Source organism: Ursus americanus, chromosome 14, assembly GCF_024610735.1.
Source record: "Ursus americanus isolate L20-20 chromosome 14, mUrsAme1.1.p, whole genome shotgun sequence".
Taxonomy (NCBI): Eukaryota; Metazoa; Chordata; class Mammalia; order Carnivora; family Ursidae; genus Ursus; species Ursus americanus.
The window spans coordinates 5,861,939-5,882,725 of record NC_142140.1 but is presented as its reverse complement, the minus strand read 5'-3'; the positions used below and the strand labels follow the sequence as shown (position 1 = coordinate 5,882,725).

At 39.7% G+C, this 20,787-nt stretch overlaps 1 protein-coding gene across 7 annotated transcripts in view; it reads right to left on the bottom strand.

Moving 5' to 3' along the window:
- Nucleotides 1–20,787, bottom strand: part of RAF1 (Raf-1 proto-oncogene, serine/threonine kinase) — a 74,920-nt gene that overhangs the window by 8,770 nt on the left and 45,363 nt on the right. For 4 of the 7 annotated variants that reach the window (XM_045812459.2, XM_087866761.1, XM_087866762.1 and 1 more), the window contains 10 exons: nt 18,674–18,906; nt 14,854–14,966; nt 12,542–12,644; nt 12,074–12,231; nt 10,655–10,753; nt 8,912–9,065; nt 8,250–8,309; nt 5,761–5,788; nt 5,525–5,652; nt 5,042–5,159 (listed from right to left, as the gene is read on the bottom strand). In XM_045812459.2, the coding sequence (XP_045668415.1) occupies nt 5,042–5,159; nt 5,525–5,652; nt 5,761–5,788; nt 8,250–8,309; nt 8,912–9,065; nt 10,655–10,753; nt 12,074–12,231; nt 12,542–12,644; nt 14,854–14,966; nt 18,674–18,880 (1,168 nt within the window). In that variant the 5' untranslated portion in view covers nt 18,881–18,906. Of the gene's footprint in view, nt 1–5,041; nt 5,160–5,524; nt 5,653–5,760; nt 5,789–8,249; nt 8,310–8,911; nt 9,066–10,654; nt 10,754–12,073; nt 12,232–12,541; nt 12,645–14,853; nt 14,967–18,673; nt 18,907–20,787 lie in introns of those variants that run through there. The other 3 variants (XM_045812455.2, XM_045812460.2, XM_045812461.2) reach the window with 3 other exon arrangements.

Here is a 20,787-nt window from a genome sequence, read left to right as displayed (position 1 = left end):
TTCAGGCCAAGGCTCGCCAAGCCTCCTGAAGGTCTTGCACAATCTGAGACCACTGATTTCCAACATCTTTATGGGACCCTACAACTCCCCATCCCTGGACCTCACTCCTATTAGCTTCTTTGAGTTCCTCAGCCAGGCGGGTGGAGCACTTCGAACCCCCCGTTGCTGCTTCCCCAGGTACTGCCCAGCCCCTGGCGTCATGCAAGTGCTACTTCCTCAGCAGAGCCCTTCTCTATTCACCCACCAGAACTGGGCACGGGGCCTGCCACTCCGTACCTGCTTTCCTCCGTTTTCTTCTCTTTAGCACTTATAACACACTTTTATACTTTACTTTGCTTGGTTATTGTCCCCACCAGAATAGAAACTCCACAAGAGAAAGAATTTTTATCTGTTTTGTTCACTGCTTCACTCGTAGCCCCTAGAAGAATGCTTGGTACTAGAAGAATGTTCAGGAAACACCAGATAAAGAAACGAATGAATTCTAGGGTGCAACTGTCCGCAGGGAATGTTATGAACGGACAAGCTATCTGAAGCTCTGGAGTAGTCCGTGCGGACAGCCGCTGGCACGAATACTAGAGACCCGGCTGCTCGCAGCACAGGTCAGCAGTCAGCTTCTGGCGGGGAAGCGGAGACTCGGTGCCCAGCTGGAGGCCCCCAGGTGTGCACAATCAGGTCTGGGCCTCCAACAGAGGCTGCTCTCCAACCTGCCCTGGAAGTCCTCAGGGCCAAGTCCACCACTCAAGTCCACCTCTCCAGCACTCCACGTAATAGACGTTTAGTAACACTGGTTATTGCTAATCTTTTCCTTTGAATATGTTTCTAAGATAACTAGAAAATTGTATAGTATTGGGGCGCCTGGGTGGCACAGTGGTTAAGCGTCTGCCTTCGGCTCAGGGCGTGATCCTGGCGTTATGGGACCGAACCCCACATCAGGCTCCTCCGCTATGAGCCTGCTTCTTCCTCTCCCACTCCCCCTGCTTGTGTTCCCTCTCTCGCTGGCTGTCTCTATCTCTGTCAAATAAATAAATAATAAAAAAAATCTTTAAAACAGAAAAAAAAAAAAGAAAATTGTATAGTATTAACATTTCTTTTCTTTCTGGAATTATCCACGCACCCTTATAGTTGGCAATCTTATAACATAAAGGATGGCACTTCTTTCCTTTAGCAAGTAATATAATGACCGAGGGAAATGGCCAGGGAACACGTCATGGAGGGTAGCTCAAAACTGCGGGAAGCGTCTTACTTTCCCTTAACAGGGAAGTCAGAGGCAAATGTACTACAAACGAGTTAAGACACACTCCTATTGATTTTATCGTGTTTTTAGTAAGATACTGGTATCTCATTCAGCTACCGCTGAAGAAGGAAGAGCTATTATCAGTCGGTAAATGTGGAATGTTTTTACCTTTTTAAAAACACCCGTTTCCTGTTTTAGGTAACATTTAGGGTTATCTAAAACCTAATAGGTACATCGCTGCTTTCTAGAACAGAATAGAATGAACACCACTCCTGTGCTAGGCTGGGATGGGGACCAAGACATAGGTTCCACCAGGGTGGTGGCCTCAACACTAAGCAGCCCGAGACCAGGGGCTTTGCTGCCTTCTCCTCGGGCCGTCGGTGACCGTCCGTCCCGGCTACGTCAGCGCTACTGTCTGCATCCCTGTTACTGTGTTGTTGACCATGTGCAGAGGCTGGCCGATCAGATCCCAAACTTAGCTCTGTGTGTGAGCCCAAGGACAGCTTCTTACACGAAGTAAGCGAGCTTTAGTTCATGGATCTGAGGCCTCTATCTTGGCTGCTCTGAGACTCTTTCTACTTTCACAGCTCCTAGGCAGAATCAAAAATTTTAAAAATCACAACTGTAGTTTTTAAGAAACTGAATAAACATTATATTGTATACAGGAACCAGAAAAACAGTAACAACAAAACACACACACACACACACACACACACACACACACACAAAAGCAAGTATAGCACAAACAATCCAGAAATTGTGGCTTCCCTGGCCCTCTTGTTTTATTTCTTCATTCACAGACCATGGCTTGCTTTCTGAGGGGCTGACATAAAAGTCCTTTGTTCCTTGCTCTTCTGACTTTTGAAACTTAGAATAAACTAGAATCTTAAAAGTGTAAGATATGTTATCTACATTCTAACAGAAGTCTTTCTGGAAGTAACACTGTAACAAATGTATCCCCTTACCACAATCCAAAAGCTTACAGAATTGAAAGAAAACACAGGCTCACAGGCGGTACTGTGGCAAATGTTAACTAAGGCTGTGAAAAATTATGAATCCCCCCAAATAAAAATGCTCAAGAAGAGGAAACTTACATTTGAGTACAACTTAACTACATCTATTGGCTTTTGGCTGATGCTTTAAAAATGTGGTATAAAAATTATTAAGTGCAGGGGCACCTGGGTGGCTCAGCTGGTTAAGCATCCAACTCAGGTCATGATCTCAGGGTCCTGGGATTGAGCCCCACGTCAGGCTCCGTGCTGAGCAAGGAGTCTACTGGGAGAGTCTCTCTCTCCCTCTGCCCCTCTCCCCGCTCTCTAAAATAAATGAATTAAATCAATCTTTTTAAAAAATTTTTAAAATAAATCTTTTTAAAAAATGATTAAGTATTCCTAATGGAAGCATTAAAAGCAATATGCACTGCTCCACTTCCTATAATTACTAACAGCCTAGTCTCAGATACAGGCGCTCTACCCCACAGACTGTGTTGTTCTTCCACAGGGCTGCACCAAAATAAAAGCTTTTGCACAGTGAAGGAAACTATCAACAAAACAAAAAGAAAACCTACCGAATGGGAGAAGGTATTTGCAAATGATTTATATAAGGGGTTAATATCCAAAATATATGAAGAACTCACACAACACCAAAAAGACAAATCTGATTTAAAAATGGAAAGAGTAGATCTAAATAGACATTTCTCCAAAGAAGATACACAAAAGGCTAACAGGTACACGAAAAGGTGCTCAGTATCAGTGATTACCAAGTAACTGCAGATCAGAATTCAAAATTACAATGGGATATCACCTCACACCTGTCAGAACGGCTAGTATCAGAAAGACAAGAAATAAGAGCTGGAGAGGATGCAGAATAAAAGGAAACCCCGTGCACTGTTCAGAGGAACATAAATTGGTGCAGCCACTGTGGAAAACAGTACAGAAGTTCCTCAAAAGATTGAAAACAGAACTACCATAAGACCCAGTAACTATACTGCTAGGCATTCACCCAAAGAAGATGAAAACGCTAACTTGAAAACCTATCTGCACCCCCACATTCACGGCAGCATTATTTACAATAACCAAGATATGGAAGCAACTTAAGCGTCCAGCCATAAATGAATAAAGATGTCATATATATACACAATGGAGCATTACTGAGCCATTAAAAAAAAATGAGATCTTGCCATTTACAACAACATGGACGGACCTAAAGGGTATTATGCTAAGTGAAATAAATCTGTGAAAGAAAAATACCATATGATTTCACTTACATGTGGAATCCAAAAAATAAAACAAGTGAACAAACAGCAAAAAAAGGCAGAAACAGACTTAGCGATACAGAGAACCGGTGGTGGCAGGAGAGGGGAGTGGGAGGATGGGCCAAACAGGTGATGGGGATTAAGAGGTATAAACCTCCACTTATAAAATAGGTAAGTCACAGGGATAAAAAGTACAGTGTTGGGAATACAGTCAGTAATACCATAACACTGGAGGGTGACAGAGACGGCGGCCATACTCCGTGGGCCGAGCACGACGTACAGGACTGTCACATCACTACGTTGTACACTTGAAACGAACACATCATATGTCAACTATACTTCAGTAGTAAAAAAATATTTTAATTGTTTTCCTTTCTGAGGGAATCGCCAAGACATTTATGAGGTCTATTTGGGAAATATTCTGCAAGAGCATAAATTCTGTGTGACCCGGGGAGGCAAGCCAGTAGTATATTAGATACGATTTTCAAAGGAAAAGAAATCACACATTCAGTCTTATGCCAGTTTCCTTAAAGAACAAGAAATTTATCTACCTAGCTACCAGGGGCAAACCCATATATTAATTAACGTAAGGAACTCAGAAGACTGGAGGCGTTTCTCAGTTTTCAACATCTTGATTTTAATGTTCTGTTCATTTGATGCTCTTAACTTCTCTCAATCTCTGCCCCTCCATGTATAAAGATAAACATGAAACCATCCAAACTAGAAATATACCTAGGCACATTAGGGTTTTTTTTTGTTTTTTTTGTTTTTTTGTTTTTTTGCATCATTAAAATGTGACTCTAGGAGGACACCTTTTGGGGAACATGTAGCATTTTCAAAAAAAAAATACTCCCTATATTTGCTAACATCCTAAAGCATTAAAAATCTGAGGGAAAAATGTTGGGTATGTTGCCAAAATACACAAGCTGTGGCCACAGATATTAAAATAGTACATTTCTTCCAAGTGACAAAGCGTTTCCATTACAATAAGAGCACTAACACCCCACACAGATTCAAGAACGAAGTCTGTACGTTCCCTGCTTGACGGGGGTTCCCCACAACCAACCCAGGGCAGCGCAAGAGAACCTGCTTCGTGAGGCGCCTGGCTTTCCTGAGCCCAGCCGTGTGACCATGGGCATGTTAGTTCCCTGCTTGGGACCTCAGTTTTCTACACGCAAATCTCTAAGGCTCTTTCCAGCTTTCCGTTTCTAGAATCCATGCCCCCCTCACAGCAGCAGACTCTTACTCATCTAAGGAACTTGAAAGCATATCCCCTGTGCAGCCTGTATTTAATCAGTTCCTGACACTTGACTGGAGGGCTCAACTCTTGTTCACCAATTTCCAGGTTCACCTGGAAACCATATCATACCAATTACAGCATCACTGAATCTAAAAAGAATGCTATGAAATGTCACTGAAATATTAAGTTCAATCTTCAGATGTAATCAAGTATCCCTGGAGAGCAGCACCGTGAGCGGCACAGCAGTGAATCAACAGTACCCCCTTCTTGGCCCTTTCTGGGCCTTGCGATAAAGGGAGTGCCCCAAACATACCGTGCCACTTGCCCTTATACACTGTTCCAAAGGAGCCTGACCCAATCCGAGTGGACAGCATCACTTCGCTGGCTTCTATTTCCCAGTAATAGCTTGAATCTCTTTGTCCACGAGGCCTCTGAAACCAGCAGAGATCATTAACATACTCCATGGAATGGTAAAGCTCTGTTTAATGAGGGTGTCAGAGAAAAGAACACCCCCAAATCCACCCATTCTCCTATCTTTTTTAAAGTTGAACACTAACTGTAATTCCAATTTTGATATTTTGAAAAAATAGCATTTTAGTTGTGTCCTGCCTTATAATAAGCCAACAAATTCTTCAACATAAGCATGCCAAAAATGGCACTGACGTTTATAATATCCTTCATTAAGTGTTTTTTTTTATTAGCACCCCACCCCACCCCAATTAAAAGTATTCTCATTTCTGACTAGGTTTTTCTTGGTAAATCCTAACATGCAGGAGGCACTGTAAGCCATACTCACGATTTTGTTTTTCTCCTGGGTCCCAGATCCTGGTGCCCGCTCTCTCTGTGCTGGAACAGGAGTTTTGGGCTGCGACCAGCCTGTTGGGCTCAGATTGTTAGGGCTGCTGGACAAGGCTGAAGGTGAGGCTTAATAGACGAGACAAATAGAATCCACACGTGGATAAGCCAACAGAAGATACACAGCATAAAGAGAAAAAGCCCATTATTATTTGCTAAGTAACTCTGGACAAGTACCTGATTCACTGTGGCTTCGAATTGCATCCTGAAACAGAAAAGGAAAGCTGGTCAATTTCTGCACCAGAAAAGATGTTCTCTGGGGGAAGGAAAGGGGAGGAGGAGAATTTGCAGGAACAAAATAAATTGTAAAACCTCTAAAATACAGAATGTCTAATCATATACTCTTAACTTTTCTTTGATTGAATTTACCAAATGTCAGTGACCGATTATCTCCAAGATTATCATTAATTATTAGGAGAACTGATGTTAGCTTTTTCGTATACCACATTCTTTTGGAATGGAAACTACATTCCTTTTCTCAGGAGGAAGCAATGCACATATAGCAAAGCGATACTCATGCAGGAACGCTAGCAAAGTTACTATCAGCTGAGATCTTTTTAATGATTGAGGACCTTGCTCCACTGAGGCTCAAACAAAACAAAACAGAACAGAACTTGGGGATTAGGTGGCAAACTCACTCTTACTCTTCTAGGAATTCAGGGCACACTGACCAGAAGTTGGATTTGATAAGGGTAAGCACCATGACTACGCAACTGTATCCAAGCCTAAAGTCATGAAACACTGGAAGGACCATAAATCTCTCAGTCCAAAACCTACATTTTACATATAAGTAAACACATATAAACAGATAAAGAGACTTGGCCAGGATCACACAGCCAGTAGGTGGCAGAAACGGAACCAGAAACCATCACCCATGGACCTCAACCCTGAGCTCATTCACCACAAAATGCTCCTGAGACCTTATGGGTAAGCTCTGAAATTAGTCACATTCTACTTAGGTGAGAAATCAACGGCTGCCTTTAGAACTTACTAGAAACTGTTTGGGTAGAACAGTTTAAATCACAAGGCCTTCCATAAGGCCTAAATACCTATTTTATAAATCCTCACGTGCAATATGTAAATAACTATTACATAAAACCATTTGGTCTCCGTATTTCAAAAAGGTATTTTTCTGGGAACCCCAACTCTGTTTTCTTTGTGTAACCACAATAGATAACTTTTTTCACACAACTATTAATGGAATGTTTCCAATCCATAACATTTTTACAAGATAAAAGGAATCATAAACCAAGCTACCCCTCCCCCTACCTTTGGCAGCCCCACCCAAGCAATAAAGCCTGGACCTGGGGTTCCCAAACCCGGCCAGTCTTCAGGATCACCTGGAGAGGTGTTTAAGAATACAGATTCCTCCTTCCCTCAACTAGGACTGATTAAGCATTTCTGGGAGGGAAGAAGGAATCTCTGTTTTTAAGTAGACAGGATGACTGCCAGATGGGCAAAACATTGGCCAAAAATAACCTGAATTTCAACAGAATATTCAGCAGGTATAGCCTTATTATCCAACTAACCCACTCTTTGTTTTTGGTCAAAGCATGTCACAATGTACTTCTACTGACAAGAATTATATTCTCATGCACTAGGATTTTTTTCTTAATGTCACAGTGATTTTCTTCCCTGTATCCACTATACACCTCACATTTTATTCTGAGCCGATTTCTAAAGTTGGATTTACCCTAGAAAGAACTTTTCAATCATCTTGGAATCTAAATATTAAAGACAATGACAAACGGTTTGAACAAAGAATGTATCCTTTAAAAAAAGCTGAATCATATGTGATTTTTAAAAAAGGATCAAAATTTGCTCTGCCTCTAAAGCTGAGAGAGAATTAATATAATAGTGCCAGTTATTTTTTAATAAAAATTCAAGAATTTTCACCTTTAATGTCCCCTTTAAATATCAGGGTGTTTACACAGAAACAAATCATATAACAGAAGTCACTAGTATATCATTTTATTATCAGGGCTAATCATGACAGAACAGAAATAACAAAATTCATAGCTTGCATACACATGACCTCCTCACAATAATCTTGTGCTGTTCAAACTTGGCCCCCAAATGGCCAGTTCAGGCCCCACATTCAGAAGTCAACATTTTTGTTGAGTCCTTGCCACCTCTGACTGGTAGGACAAGTATATGGAAAGTGATTCAAGGTCTAAGTGAGGTACAGTTGTACCCGCAGTGGCAGGTGTCCCTGAGATTTTTCAAGAACAATTCATAATGCAGAGAGAGCATAGCTGTCTCTGATAAGAGTTAGCAAAAGATCTTCAGGGCATATCAACCAAACGGGCATATCCAGTTTCTAAATGAGGTATAAATACAACAGTGATGCTCACAGCACCAACTAGATAAATCCAGCATTAGTCTTTGGTTGGAAATAATTTTTTAAAAAAACATTTTAATGCCCTTGGCCTCAAAATCTCATTTGAGAAACTTATTTCACCTGTCAGCAATGCCACATACACTGTGTGTGTGTATTTTTTTTACTCCTATATACTCTATTGTCAAAAAAGAAAACAGGAAAACAAGTCTGGCAAGAAATATAAATTTAACTTAGTGACTGTTTCATTTTTGATAGGCTACTGTCCGACAGTCTTAGCAATCCTGTTAATGTACAAGAAAGCAAAGGCATGAAGAAGAATACCTACTCTTCCCCTCAAACAAAATCGTCTGGACCACGCCCTGGGAGAAGCATTCAGGCTGTTATTCTAGTCCAAAGCAATGAGAAATAAAGAAGAATAAAGAACAAAGGAAGTATTTTAAGTGTATTCAGTTGTTATTAAAGATGAATTAGAAAGCAAACCAAACAAACAGAACATACCAAAAAGCCAAGAAAAGAAAAAGCAGTTTGAAAACATTAGCTTTGAGTACTTTCACATCTCCCTAAAACCTATTTAGTAATCCGATGACTCCACCCTTCTATTTCTAAATAAAACCACTTACAGTCTCTCAGAGAGCTTGTAGTTCTCCATCACTATTATTTTCTTTCCCATACCAATATGAAACTATTCTTTATATAGTTCATTCACTAGTTCACTCAAGTCCTATTCAAATCTAAAATGGAAAGAAGGAGTTCAAATGTTAACGTTTCTTCAGGGAATTTTAGTTCTCCACTTGAATGATATACCAATTGGATTATTCAGCCAGTCTACAAATGTAGTGGTTCAATAAATTCACAAAGTCCAGGGTCCTGAGAAAGCACAGCAACATTCTTTTATCAGGTTTGAAACCCAACTCTCTGACACAACAGTCAACCCCACCCCAATAACCAATTCCAATACTCCTCACCACCCAGAAGGGGCCCCATTACCTCAATCATCCTGCTGTCCACAGGCAGGGTGGTGCTGACCATGTGGACATTAGGTGTGGACGTCGATCTCTGCCTCTGGGAGAGGGAACCTTCGGAGGAAGGGCTGGAGGAGTTGAATGTGAAGGCGTGGGGTGTGGAGTATCTGTGCTGGGAACTAGCCGAGGAGGAAAAAGAAAACGCCATGAATGACACTGAGACCTCCCCACTGGTTAAAGTCCATCAACTGAGCACTTCGTTAAGATACTCGGGCAAATCCTACTTGTACTAAAACCTTGGACAAAATGTTCCTTTCTTTCAACAGGCACCACTTAAAAAAATTCTAGGTGTTTCTGTCTAGGTGTTTTTGCATGCCAGTTTTTGAAAAGGAAAGAATATATGCGAATTGGAATTCACGTGAAAACAACAATACATTTTAATTTGTCTTTTTAATAAATCACCTCTATAGAATATACAAAATTTGCAGACCATCTCTAGGACAGAATAGAGTAGCATTTGCCAACCATGCCACCACCAACCAAGCGAGCTGGCACTTGCCCAGTTGAGAGACTGATTTAGAGAGCTTAAAGGAAGAGTCTTACAGTTAAAACAAACTATTGAGCATCCCTGCAACAAGGCCAGCATTTTAGCCACTTTGCACCCTCTCCCCACTTAACCAGCTCTCAGTCAGTTAACGTGAACTCAGTTTTCAGGATGCCAATGTGCAACTGGGAAATAATCACTGACCTCTTCCAGCCAACCCCACTCTCCCATCAACCACACTAGGAAAATGCAGTAAGCATAACATTTTCATTATTTGCTCTACAGATTATTTTGAGTTTTTTCAGATTCAAGTAACACCATGCATGAATTCTAGGAATAGAAGGCTAGTTTTTCTAAGAGAAACTGTTCTACTGCCTTGAAAAATTGCCTTCTCGGGTAATTGATGTTTAGGCCCTCAGAAGCTGGTCTTCTAGTATGAAATCTTCAGAAGCATGTTCAATTTTCGTCAGACTTGCTTTTCAAATTATCAAGAAAAATAAAAGTCATAAACGAATGTATATCCAGATATCATTTCAATACAAATTCCTTGTTGAGATATATGCTGCCTTTAACAACGTCCATGGTAGTTTTTAAAAGGTCATTAAATGATATTCATTAAAGTCAGATACTTTGACAAAGAAGTAGATTCTTTTTTAGGTTCCAAATTCATGTGTAACACTGAACAAGACATGTGAACTCAACAAAGCTCTGACTTTAAAGCTGGAGAACAGAATAAAAACAAGTTATGTCCAAACTCACAGGCACATTAGAAAGGATATTTGTATTAAAAATCTAGACTCTTTTGAAAGACCGCAGTCTATTAAATACTATGGTTTTAGCAATGCAAGGCCATAATTAGCCTTTCAAAGTTAAGAGTTTTATTTTTATTGGATCATTGTATATAGTTTTGGGACCCTTCCCTTGAGGTGCAACTTGCTACCACACTGAGGGAGGCAAAATCGGAAGCTCTTTAAAATGTGATGAGCTATTAAGGGACATGCTATGATAACAGAAGAAAACTGTAGTCAGAGTCACTTTCCAGAATATAAAAGCTACAGGACCACATTTTGCTCTAACACCAATATTAAGTCCCACAGAAGTAGTACAGGGTTTACACAGAGAGAGAGGCGAACGCAAAGGAACTCCAGCCTTTTGTATTCAGGCTTTCAATCCCACCCACCTCAATGTAATTTTCCAAAGAAAAGCTTTAAGTAAAAAAATTACCTAACAGGCATCCGGGAAACAGACTCTCGCATTCGACGCATTGTCAAAGAAGGCAGTGCTGGGACCCCACTATCACCAATAGTAGAATTTGGAAACAATCTACATGAAATCAGAGGAAGACTGGTTTACTAGAATTGCAGTAATTTTATAGAGTCAGACTACTCTTGCTAACAGCTACTCAAACTAAATCTTCTAGTCACATTTTGCTTGATCATTTTAGGCTACCCAGAGCAAAAGGGACCACCAACCCAAATGACTTGGGTTTGAATGAGTACAGAATATGAACAATACTGACCTGCTAATAAACATACAGGCTCTAATGTGCATTTCTTACAAAAAAAAAAAAAAAAATACTGGTCCAGTATCCAGTTATATCAAAATAATGCCTTTTAACACTACCGTAGGGCACGTTATAACCTAAGTCACATAGAACTTTTCTGGAAATATTCTGTCTTAGAAATGCAATGATGAAAAGACTGAATATGAAAAATAAATGTCAATCAGCACCAAAAATCATATATAAAAGTGATATTAGCATTAACTGGACATCTTCTTTCCATGAGACGAGCACTTACGCCCGGCAATTTCACAGGTTAGCCACCTCAGTTAATCCTCGCGGGAAACCTGCAAGGAGGGTACTACCTTTTTTCTTCAGATGAGCGGACTGAGGCTCAGCGGTGATTGTAGCTAGTTAATAGTAACGCTAAGATTCTCACCCGTGTCTACTGAACTCCTAGCCTGTGCCACTTAGGCTACACAAGCAAAAGCAATGTGACTACCACAAAAGCAAAAAAGGCATTCCCATCATGGTTTAATGATAACAATCCCTTTGTTTTTCTAGTACTCTTGAGATCAAACTTTGACTTTTCATACCCCCATTAACAGTTCTTAAGAGGCAAGTTGGAACACGTACTTTTAATTTAAACCTCACTAAACACAAGTATCTTCTGAGGTTTTACGTCGCTTTAAAACTAATAATGTTTTCTCCAGTTTGAGGTGAAGAAAATAACACCAACTATGCTTTCTGCCCCTTCTCAACAACAAAGGTCTGTTTAGCATATTTAACAAAATAAAGAGCAGTGTCTACTAGCAACCTAATAAATGATACTGTTTAGAGAGAAAAGCCAAAAGTCTTTTGGTTTTCATATCCTTTTGTTCTTTGCTTTACTGAATCATAGCACATCAATCCCTATTTGACAGATAACAGTCCTATACCTGCTTGTTTTAGAGAGCTATGCCACACTAAAACTCACTGGCTTCAGAACTGTCATGTTTCTAAAGTAGATGGTTTCCAGATCATGATAATTCATTTAATAAGTCTAAATCCCAACTTGTCAGTCAAATATACAATAAGTAGTTTCAAAAGAGTTTACACCTCCCCACCCACTTAAATTCTTTGAAATAAGAACGATGCCTTACAAGAGCTGTCTGATATTACTCCAGTCCACACACATAGTAGGTACTTTGGTGCTACAGTGCTCGTGAAATTTGTAGCCGCAAGTCTGACAACGAAATCCATTTAGCAGGAACTTCTGACAGATGTCACAGAAGGCAAGCTTCAGGAAGGTCTTCCGTGCCTACAACAAGAACACAGGTGTAAATTACCTTGAATAAATGAAAGACAACAAAAGACAAAGTAAATTCCTTCTTGGCCCCCAAGAGATCTTACAGAATGAAGAACTGTACTTCCGACATTTGTAAGATTCATGCCTAGAAATTAGAGTATTATCTATGGCTAATTAAACCGAAATTGCCTTACTGTAAACAATGGCATAATGACAACTTTGAACAATCCAACAATATATATGCCTAGTACCTCTGAGGAAGTCCTATTATGCCAGCCAAAGCACCCAACGTGCCACAAAAGGGAAGAGCTCTGTAACTTACAAAGTTGTGAGTTGTGAGGGGAACATGATCCAGGAAATCTACTTGAAGTTCTTCTCCAATCAACGAGGCGGCATCAGTATTCCAATCTAAACGTGCTTTTTTACTGAAGGGTATTTAAAAATAAACATAATATAAAAGGGAAATGTTTAAACAAGGTAAGAGTTCAAGGCCAATAACATCAACGGCCACCATTTATCTCTTATTATATAAACATAAAACTTAATCCCATACAACACTAGCTATTTAATTCATACAACAAACCTGTCAAGTACACATTATTAGCCCCACCTTAAAACTGAGAGAATGGGAGCCCTAAGAAAGTTACTTGCTCAAGGCCACACAGTGAGTGTAAAGGCCTATGTTGGAATCCAGCTCAGCTGGACTCCAAAGCTTATGCTCTTAGAATAAAGTTTATTTTAAAATAATGAACTATATACACCGGAGATTCTGGGTGGCTCAGTAGGTTATGTGTCTTGACTCTTGATTTCAGCTCAGGTCATTATCTCAAGGTTGTGGGATCCAGCCATGTGAGGGTCTGTGCTCAGCGGGAGTCTGCCTGGGATTCTCTCCTTTCCCTCTCCCTTTTCCCCACCTCCCACTCTCTCTCTCTCTTTCCCTTAAAAAAAAAAAAAGCATAAAAAAATGAACTATAACGATCTCATGATAAAGTAAATATGTAATAAATTGGACTTTGTGATACTAAAATCCTTTAAAAATTCTAAAATCCTAAAATTGGGCATAAATATTGCTGTAATAGCAAAATTTAATCTTCGGTAGCCTACTTCAATCAGGCAGATACATAAATACAAAGGAATCGTGAATGAAACGCACTTTTCTATTAATAATAGCCTCACATCTGTAGAGTTGTTTGCAGGGTCTATAAATATAAGTTGACAGGGGACTTAACTGTCTTAACATTTACTCTGCCACCATTCTTTCTGTGCCTAGACAACACAGAAAATAGATACAACGAAGTAAAAAGCTTCAAAAAAAATGAAGCTCCTTTCTCATGTCTTGTGTAGTTAGTTCATCAGGCCCACTTCCTGAAGGAAGAATATTCTCAAGCAGGGAGAGAACAACACATATATAGCACAATTCAGACTTCTCCCTTTGCCTACCAGAAGCCTATTCCAGCCATTCTTCTGGTTACCCAATAGTAAATAATCCATTCCTTAATATAATTCCCTATACAAGGACTCCAAAGTCCTATTTCGCCCTAACGAAGACAGAGAGGGGCAAGCCCTGTCCAAGAGAAAAGTGAGGGTAGCTCCAAACCAACATGGCCTTAGATGAGAGTGGACAAGCCCCTCACTGTACCAGAATCCCTCTAGTCTTTAAGGAATACTACAGATTAGCTTGAGACCAACCCTGGGCCTATATCCAGATAAAGCTGACATCTGCTTCAGAGATCTGCACATCAACAAACTGCCCCCTAAGCTGAGAGGAACAGCATAATGGAATTTATGATGGCCCTTTTGAGTTGATAAATTCTCTAGGCTATTCTCTCAAAATGGGGAACTCCTTGAAAGAGAAAAGATGTAAGCTAAAGGTCAGTAACAGAACCAGCATTTTCCAAGAAGAAAGTAAAGATTATTTCCCCCAAATTGGGGGTGGATAGTAATGGACAATGGATAATCATGGAAGCTTTGGGTTATTACTCCTAGCCTTTTGATGGGATGCCTCTATCTTGCCACCCCCATCAGAAATATTAACTATGGATCTTCCTTGAAGCAGAAATTCTCCTGCACTTTTAGTCCTATGTCTGCTGAACTGCAGATTAACTGTAAAGATTAACTGTATAAAAACGAAAGAATGAGCGGCACCTGGTTGGCTCAATAAGAAGAGCATGTAACTCTAGATCTCGGGGTCCTGAGTTCGAGGCCCCACATTGAGTGTGTAGCGATTTAAATAAAACTTTTAAAAAAATGAATGAATAAATTACAAAAGAGTTAATCTCTTGAGGATAAGACTCTTTATAAATAATAATGCAAACACTTTCTGAGTACCCATTCTGTCCAATGCATTCCACAAAACACAAAAATTTTTGCTCTCAAGAAACACACCTGACACCACTGTTTCCATCTATGGAATACTATCAACACCTAACATGTATTCTTTTTTCAATGCAATGTTCAAGAAATAATTTCAAGTTCTTAGCACTTTATTTTTCTGAGTTGTCTATGAACAAGAGCATATAAATACATAATATTCTATAGGAAGCTAGTACACTTTTTAAAAAATGGGAAGTGTTATTATTTGAAGCCATCAGCTCCTTACTAGTATGCAAAAGAAGCTGACTTTTGAGTTCTTACCCTTTATGTTCATGGAGCAGTCTGAACACAGCACAGCATTCCGGCTGTAGGCCCCTCACCTTGAGTGCTTTCATAAGGCAATCGTGCAAGCTCATTCCATTTCGCACATTGACCTAGAAACAAAAGACCATACTCAGAACCAACAAAGACTGCACATTCCTTAGTGAGCACAGAAATAAATGCACCAGTTTATAAGGATTATGTAGATTTATGATAGCAATGTTTGTAATGGTAAATACATACACACGCAGGAAATAGGTGGAATGTCCAGCAATAGATGAGTGCTTGAATAAAGCCTAGAATATCTGCATATGTCACATTATGCCATTACTATATTATTTATAATGACCTAGAGGGAGAAGTGTCCACGATATGTTAATTGTGGGAAAATACAAAGAGTATTTGTACATACAAAGACTCAGATTATTCAAAGGGCGGGAAACCCATATATGTTTATATATGTTGCATGAGCGTGAAAAGATATACCTCTAGCTATTAACATCAGGAGAGTGGCTGAGAGAGATAAAATGATCAAACTTCCCTTTACACAGCTCTAATTTGTTTAACTCAGTGAAACGTACATGCGAACATGAACATCCACCAGAAAGGAAAATAAACCAATCTCATCTATAAGCAAACAATAGGTTTTCTGGTCAAAATTTGTATTTCAATCTGTTTTCAACAAAATGGTTTATCTTCCTAAGAAAAATTCAATTTCATACACACTTCACACCTGTAAGGCAAGCAAGGAGAGGAAAAAGAGCTTCTGTCCTGCTACAAGGACACACACCATGAATTTAAATAAATGTGCACACCATACCAGGTTGTCTTAGTGTATGTCCCTCCACATTTTCCTATACCCAATCCTCAAAAGCTAGGCAGGCACTCAGAGGCCTAGTAGAAGTGTGAGTACTCTGGGTGCTAGTAATGGCAGCTATATAAAAATTTCGACTAAGACCTTATGAGTTTTGATAAAAGCCCTATATATTTTGTTTTTATTTTATTTTTGAGAGAGAGTGAGTGAGTGCACAAGGGGGGAAAGAGCCACTAACTTCCAGCTTTTCAGAAACAAAACTAAGTGAAAGTGAGATACACTGATCTGAACTATGAAGATAAGACACCAAGAATGAGGACAATGAAGAGTAATAAACACACACACTAACAGAATCATTACGTACATCAAATACTGTGTAATGTGGCCCTGAAAAATATAAAGTGCTATCTGTGCTCTATCATTAATCTTCATTAAAAGTCACACACTCAGGCGCCTGGGTGGCTCAGTTGGTTAAGCGTCTGCCTTCGGCTCAGGTCATGACCCCAGGGTCCTGGGATTGAGTCCCACGTCGGGCTCCCTGCCCAGCTCTGCTTCTCCATCTGTACCTTCGCCCCCGCTCATGCTCGCTCTAATAAATAAAATCTTAAAAATAAATATATGAAAGACACAGACTCTAAGAGCTAGACAGTTCTTTAAGTAGTCTCTAATCCAGCGGGGTTCCCAAATGTGACCTGGCATTAGACTCATCCAAGGAGCTTTTGAAAATACAGATTCCCAGCCTACCTACTCCAACACATCCAAGGATTCTGATTCACTTGATCTTGAATGAAGCCTAGGAATACGTATTTTAACCCGTGTCAGGTAATTCTAATGGTAAATTAATGGTCCTCAGCTATGGTCTAAGCACCCATCCAATAAACAGGCAGTGGCAAAGAGACACACATACAAATAAATGACAAGAAAAAGGGTTTTTTGTTTTTGCTTTTTTTAAGATTTTATTTATTTATTTGACAGAGATAGAGACAGCCAGCGAGAGAGGGAACACAAGCAGGGGGAGTGGGAGAGGAAGCAGCAGGCTCATAGCGGAAGAGCCTGATGTGGGGCTCGATCCCATAACGCCGGGATCACGCCCTGAGCCGAAGGCAGACTCTTAACCGCTGTGCCACCCAGGCGCCCCAAAAAGGGGTTTTTTTCCCCCCCAATCAACTACCAATTATACTTCTACAATTATTTAAATCATATATGTAATCCTTTCGGTCATTCTCTTCTCTACAACTCCCCATGGATACATGTTGAAATTAGTTAAGTCTGACTAATTTCTGGAGCCCACTAAGTGATTATGAGAGTCATTCTGGCTTCCAAGCAGTGAAGCAACCTGGGGATGCCTAGAAACCACTGACTCATTGTGGGGCCAGCAAATGACTCCTTCTTCCAATGGTCCCCTAAAGATGGGTGCCTGCTGAAAGAAGGCGGTTCTTCCAGACAGTGATGATCCCCCTCTGCCAAAGAAATAGGAGCAACTTTCTCCCCTAGACCCTTCTTATAAGCTGTACGAGAAGTCAGGCTTCCAGTCACTGGTTCCCAACCACTAGTTGTGCTCAACTGAAAGCTGTCAAGGGCTACACAGATGTAGAAAAAACTCAAATAATCACAGCTCCCATTTTCTTATAAACTAGCTCCTGTAGTCAGCATGGGCCTCATTTCATTAAGGTCAGGAAACAGAGGCTCGAAGTATCGTGTACCTTGTCTAGATGATACAGCTAATAAAAGGCAATACAGAGATTTAAATTGGGGCCTGGTTGTCTTAAAGGTCCATACACTTAATCATTATGCCAAACAAAGTTTCCCAGTCTTCAGGCAATCTGGTAGTAGAGGAGAATAGGGAAGACAAGCACAGTAACACCCTGAAGCAGTACTATATGGTCTTCAGCTGGTCTTCAGCTTCCCATTACCTTCACACTCCGCATCTGGGCTCTCCATTTAATGTTAGAAAGAAAACTGATGAGTAATAATAGGTAAAAAGCACCTTGCAAATGAAAGGCCACTGTTGAAATATAAGGAGGTTATTACTATTTATTTTGCCAGCAATGTAACTTTTATTTTTAGTAAGGGGAACAAAAATAAATTTACTCAAACTTTAAATAGCTTTTGAATTTTGCCTTCAGTTCAAAACGTACATAAATGTACAACACTCTAACTGGGAGGCTCCTGAAGGTCACAAAAGAAGTACAACGGAATTTATTAGTCAACTGGGGAGAGGAGAGTGGAACTGTTAGAAACAAACAGAAAATTCTGGACTGGACTTCCCAACCTTGGAACTTTGTCTCACCTAGGTACACAGAAAAAACACAATGCCCTGGTTTTACTCAAAGAATGGGGGGTGGGACAGGAGGAGACGTGGTTTTGAACTAAGGTTTTCTCAAAATGTCCCACCAAGCAAAATTAGCACAACTTCACTCTCCTGATTTAACCAGGTGGGGTTTTTTCACCATTTTGAGCAGTAATTTCTTGGAAAAGTTGGGATTCTATGTCAGAAAACCGAGTGGCAGTTTCTAAGTTACTGTGCTTTCTAAGCTATCTCCAGCTTTGCCTGGGGCCTACAAAATTTACCAAAATAATTTTTTCTAGGTAATTTTATTTTCTTCCATATACTTGACTATAATGTCCAAAAAATTTAGTGAGCATTTTAATATCCATAATACATACACAAAATTGGCTGGAAAGGTCTGAGGGAACTTTTCAAAAGAAAAGTCTTTTCAAGAAAACACCCATAAAAACGTACTATTTGTTTGAATGAAGTGGCAGGACAGAAGACATTCCAGGCAAGAGTAATAATAAAAGGCAGGCCAAGGAGTGGGAGGAAAGTAGAGGGTGTAGAAGGAACACAGCAATATAAAGGAATAAAATCGGCAAATGGAAAGCCAATTAATAAAGATGCTAAGTGACAGTGAAGATTTTGCCCATCTACAAGGTGAGTAAAATTATCCAAAATGCTTTTCACAGGCAGAAGGACTGCGAAATTTTTTGAGAGGAACATTTACATACCACTGTTCTTTGCTTGTTTGGCAAGAAAACACGGATAGTGTTGCTTGTCTTAGACGAGTCCGTAAGTTTGCCATCATCTGATGCCCGACGCTGAAAGCCAAAGGGCTGAACTATTGTAGGGGAGATGCAGCTGGGGCCGTCAAACACTGTGTCTTTGAATCCAAAACCGTTGCTGATCGTCTTCCAGGCCCCCTGTATGTGCTCCATTGATGCAGCTTACACAATACTTAAACCTGATCAAGATTTAAAAAGAAAAAAACAAACTTAATTCTAGAACAAAAGCAAGTAACTCAACACAATAGATACAGTAATTAGAAAACAGTATGTGGACTTTCTCTTAAGTGACACCCTCTGCTTAAGTAAATTGGGAAACTTCTATATTAGTGTATTTCCATAAAATATTTTGGAGACAACTAAAAAATGAGCAAAATTGGGACTGGAAATCAAAAGACTCATCAAGGGTTATACCACCAGTTAAAAGCCAGCCTGGACCATGGGCCCAGGTCTCCTGACTTCTAATAGTTTTAAAATTACATTTCTCTTCTTTTTTAGTTATTGTATATTAAGTGCAAGTGACCACCCTTGGTATCAGTAACATGTAAGTACCATGAGAAGTGAAAAAAAAAAAAAAAAAAAAAAAAAAAAGAACTGTAAGCCATAATTTTCTGCCTTAAAGGAAGGAAATTTGTATTTCTGGGATATGTATTAGACACTTGATACATAAATGATCTCAATGTGTATAAGAACCTCAAAGACTTTAAATCCCATCCTCCATCTACCTTTTAAACAAATGAGGCACAGAAAAATCACACTTGCCCCCAAATACCAAATGATAGGTAAAATAACCAGATTCTATGGATGTTCAAATTTAAAGTTCATGAACTGTCCACCATAACATTCACAGTTCAGTTCTGTTACAAAAACGAACTTACAAACAGGAGCAAGCAGAGAGTCACCTAACCAAAAATAACCAAATGTTTTAAGTGGGCAACAAGAAAACTGTAAAAGAAGTCCACAGTCACACAACGACAATAAAGTCAGACACTGTGCAGTTAGTACACACCTTGCCCTTGGCATTGACTAGGAATTGGCAATCATGAAGAAGTGAGGTTTATCTCCTTCTCTAGAAAATGGTGATGTGGACAGGGATTCCCATCCTTCTCACACCTTCTTCCCTTCACTACCATCTACTAGGTGCCTACTATTATGAGGAAGAATATACTGCATACACCCCACTAGTATTATCCAACCTAATCCTTAGAGAAATATTCTAGGTAGGACTTACATCCCCATTTTACAGCTGAAAACATTTAAAGACTGACCTAGTAATTCAATTGCACTCTAGGAATTTATCCTACAGAAGTATAAGGCAAGTGTATAAAGATATATACAAATAAGCATAGAGAAGAAAAAGGGGGGGGCAAACCAAGAAACAGATCCTTAACTACAAAGAACAAACTGATGGCTACCAGAGGGGAGGGGGTTTGAGGGATGGGTTCAATAGGTGATGGGGATTAAGGAGTGCTCTTGTGATGAGCACCGGGTGATGTATGTAGGTGCTGAATCATTACATTGTACACCTGAAACTAATATTACACTCTATGTTAACAGGAATTTAAATAAAAACTTAAAAAAAGAAAAAAGATATATGTACAAGCATCTTTGCTATAGCACTGTTCATGTACTTAAAAATTGGGAGAGACCAAATACCTAATAGGGAACTAAACAAATGCTAGTATCTATGTGGTAAATGTAATCTGTACGTGCAGATGGAAAAAAGTTATCCAAGACAAAACAAAAAATGAAAAATAGAATTTGAACCTCCTTTATATTAATCTAGAAGGAGAAAATCCAGAATCATAAAGAGGTGAGAAAATCTAGAATAATGAAGTATTACCTGATTATTTCAGCCGGATTGTGAGGAATTTTTACTTTCTATATGTTATCTATCTACTTTTTGTATTTTTGTGTTTTACTACTACAACTATAAACTTCTATAAAGCCTATTTTATTTGTGTAAGGAGGAGAGGCAGGACAAGATATCACAGCCTTCAAGTGGCAGGGCCATGGCACACTGCCTTCCACCTCTGGCACGTAAACCTCAGCCCCTTCAC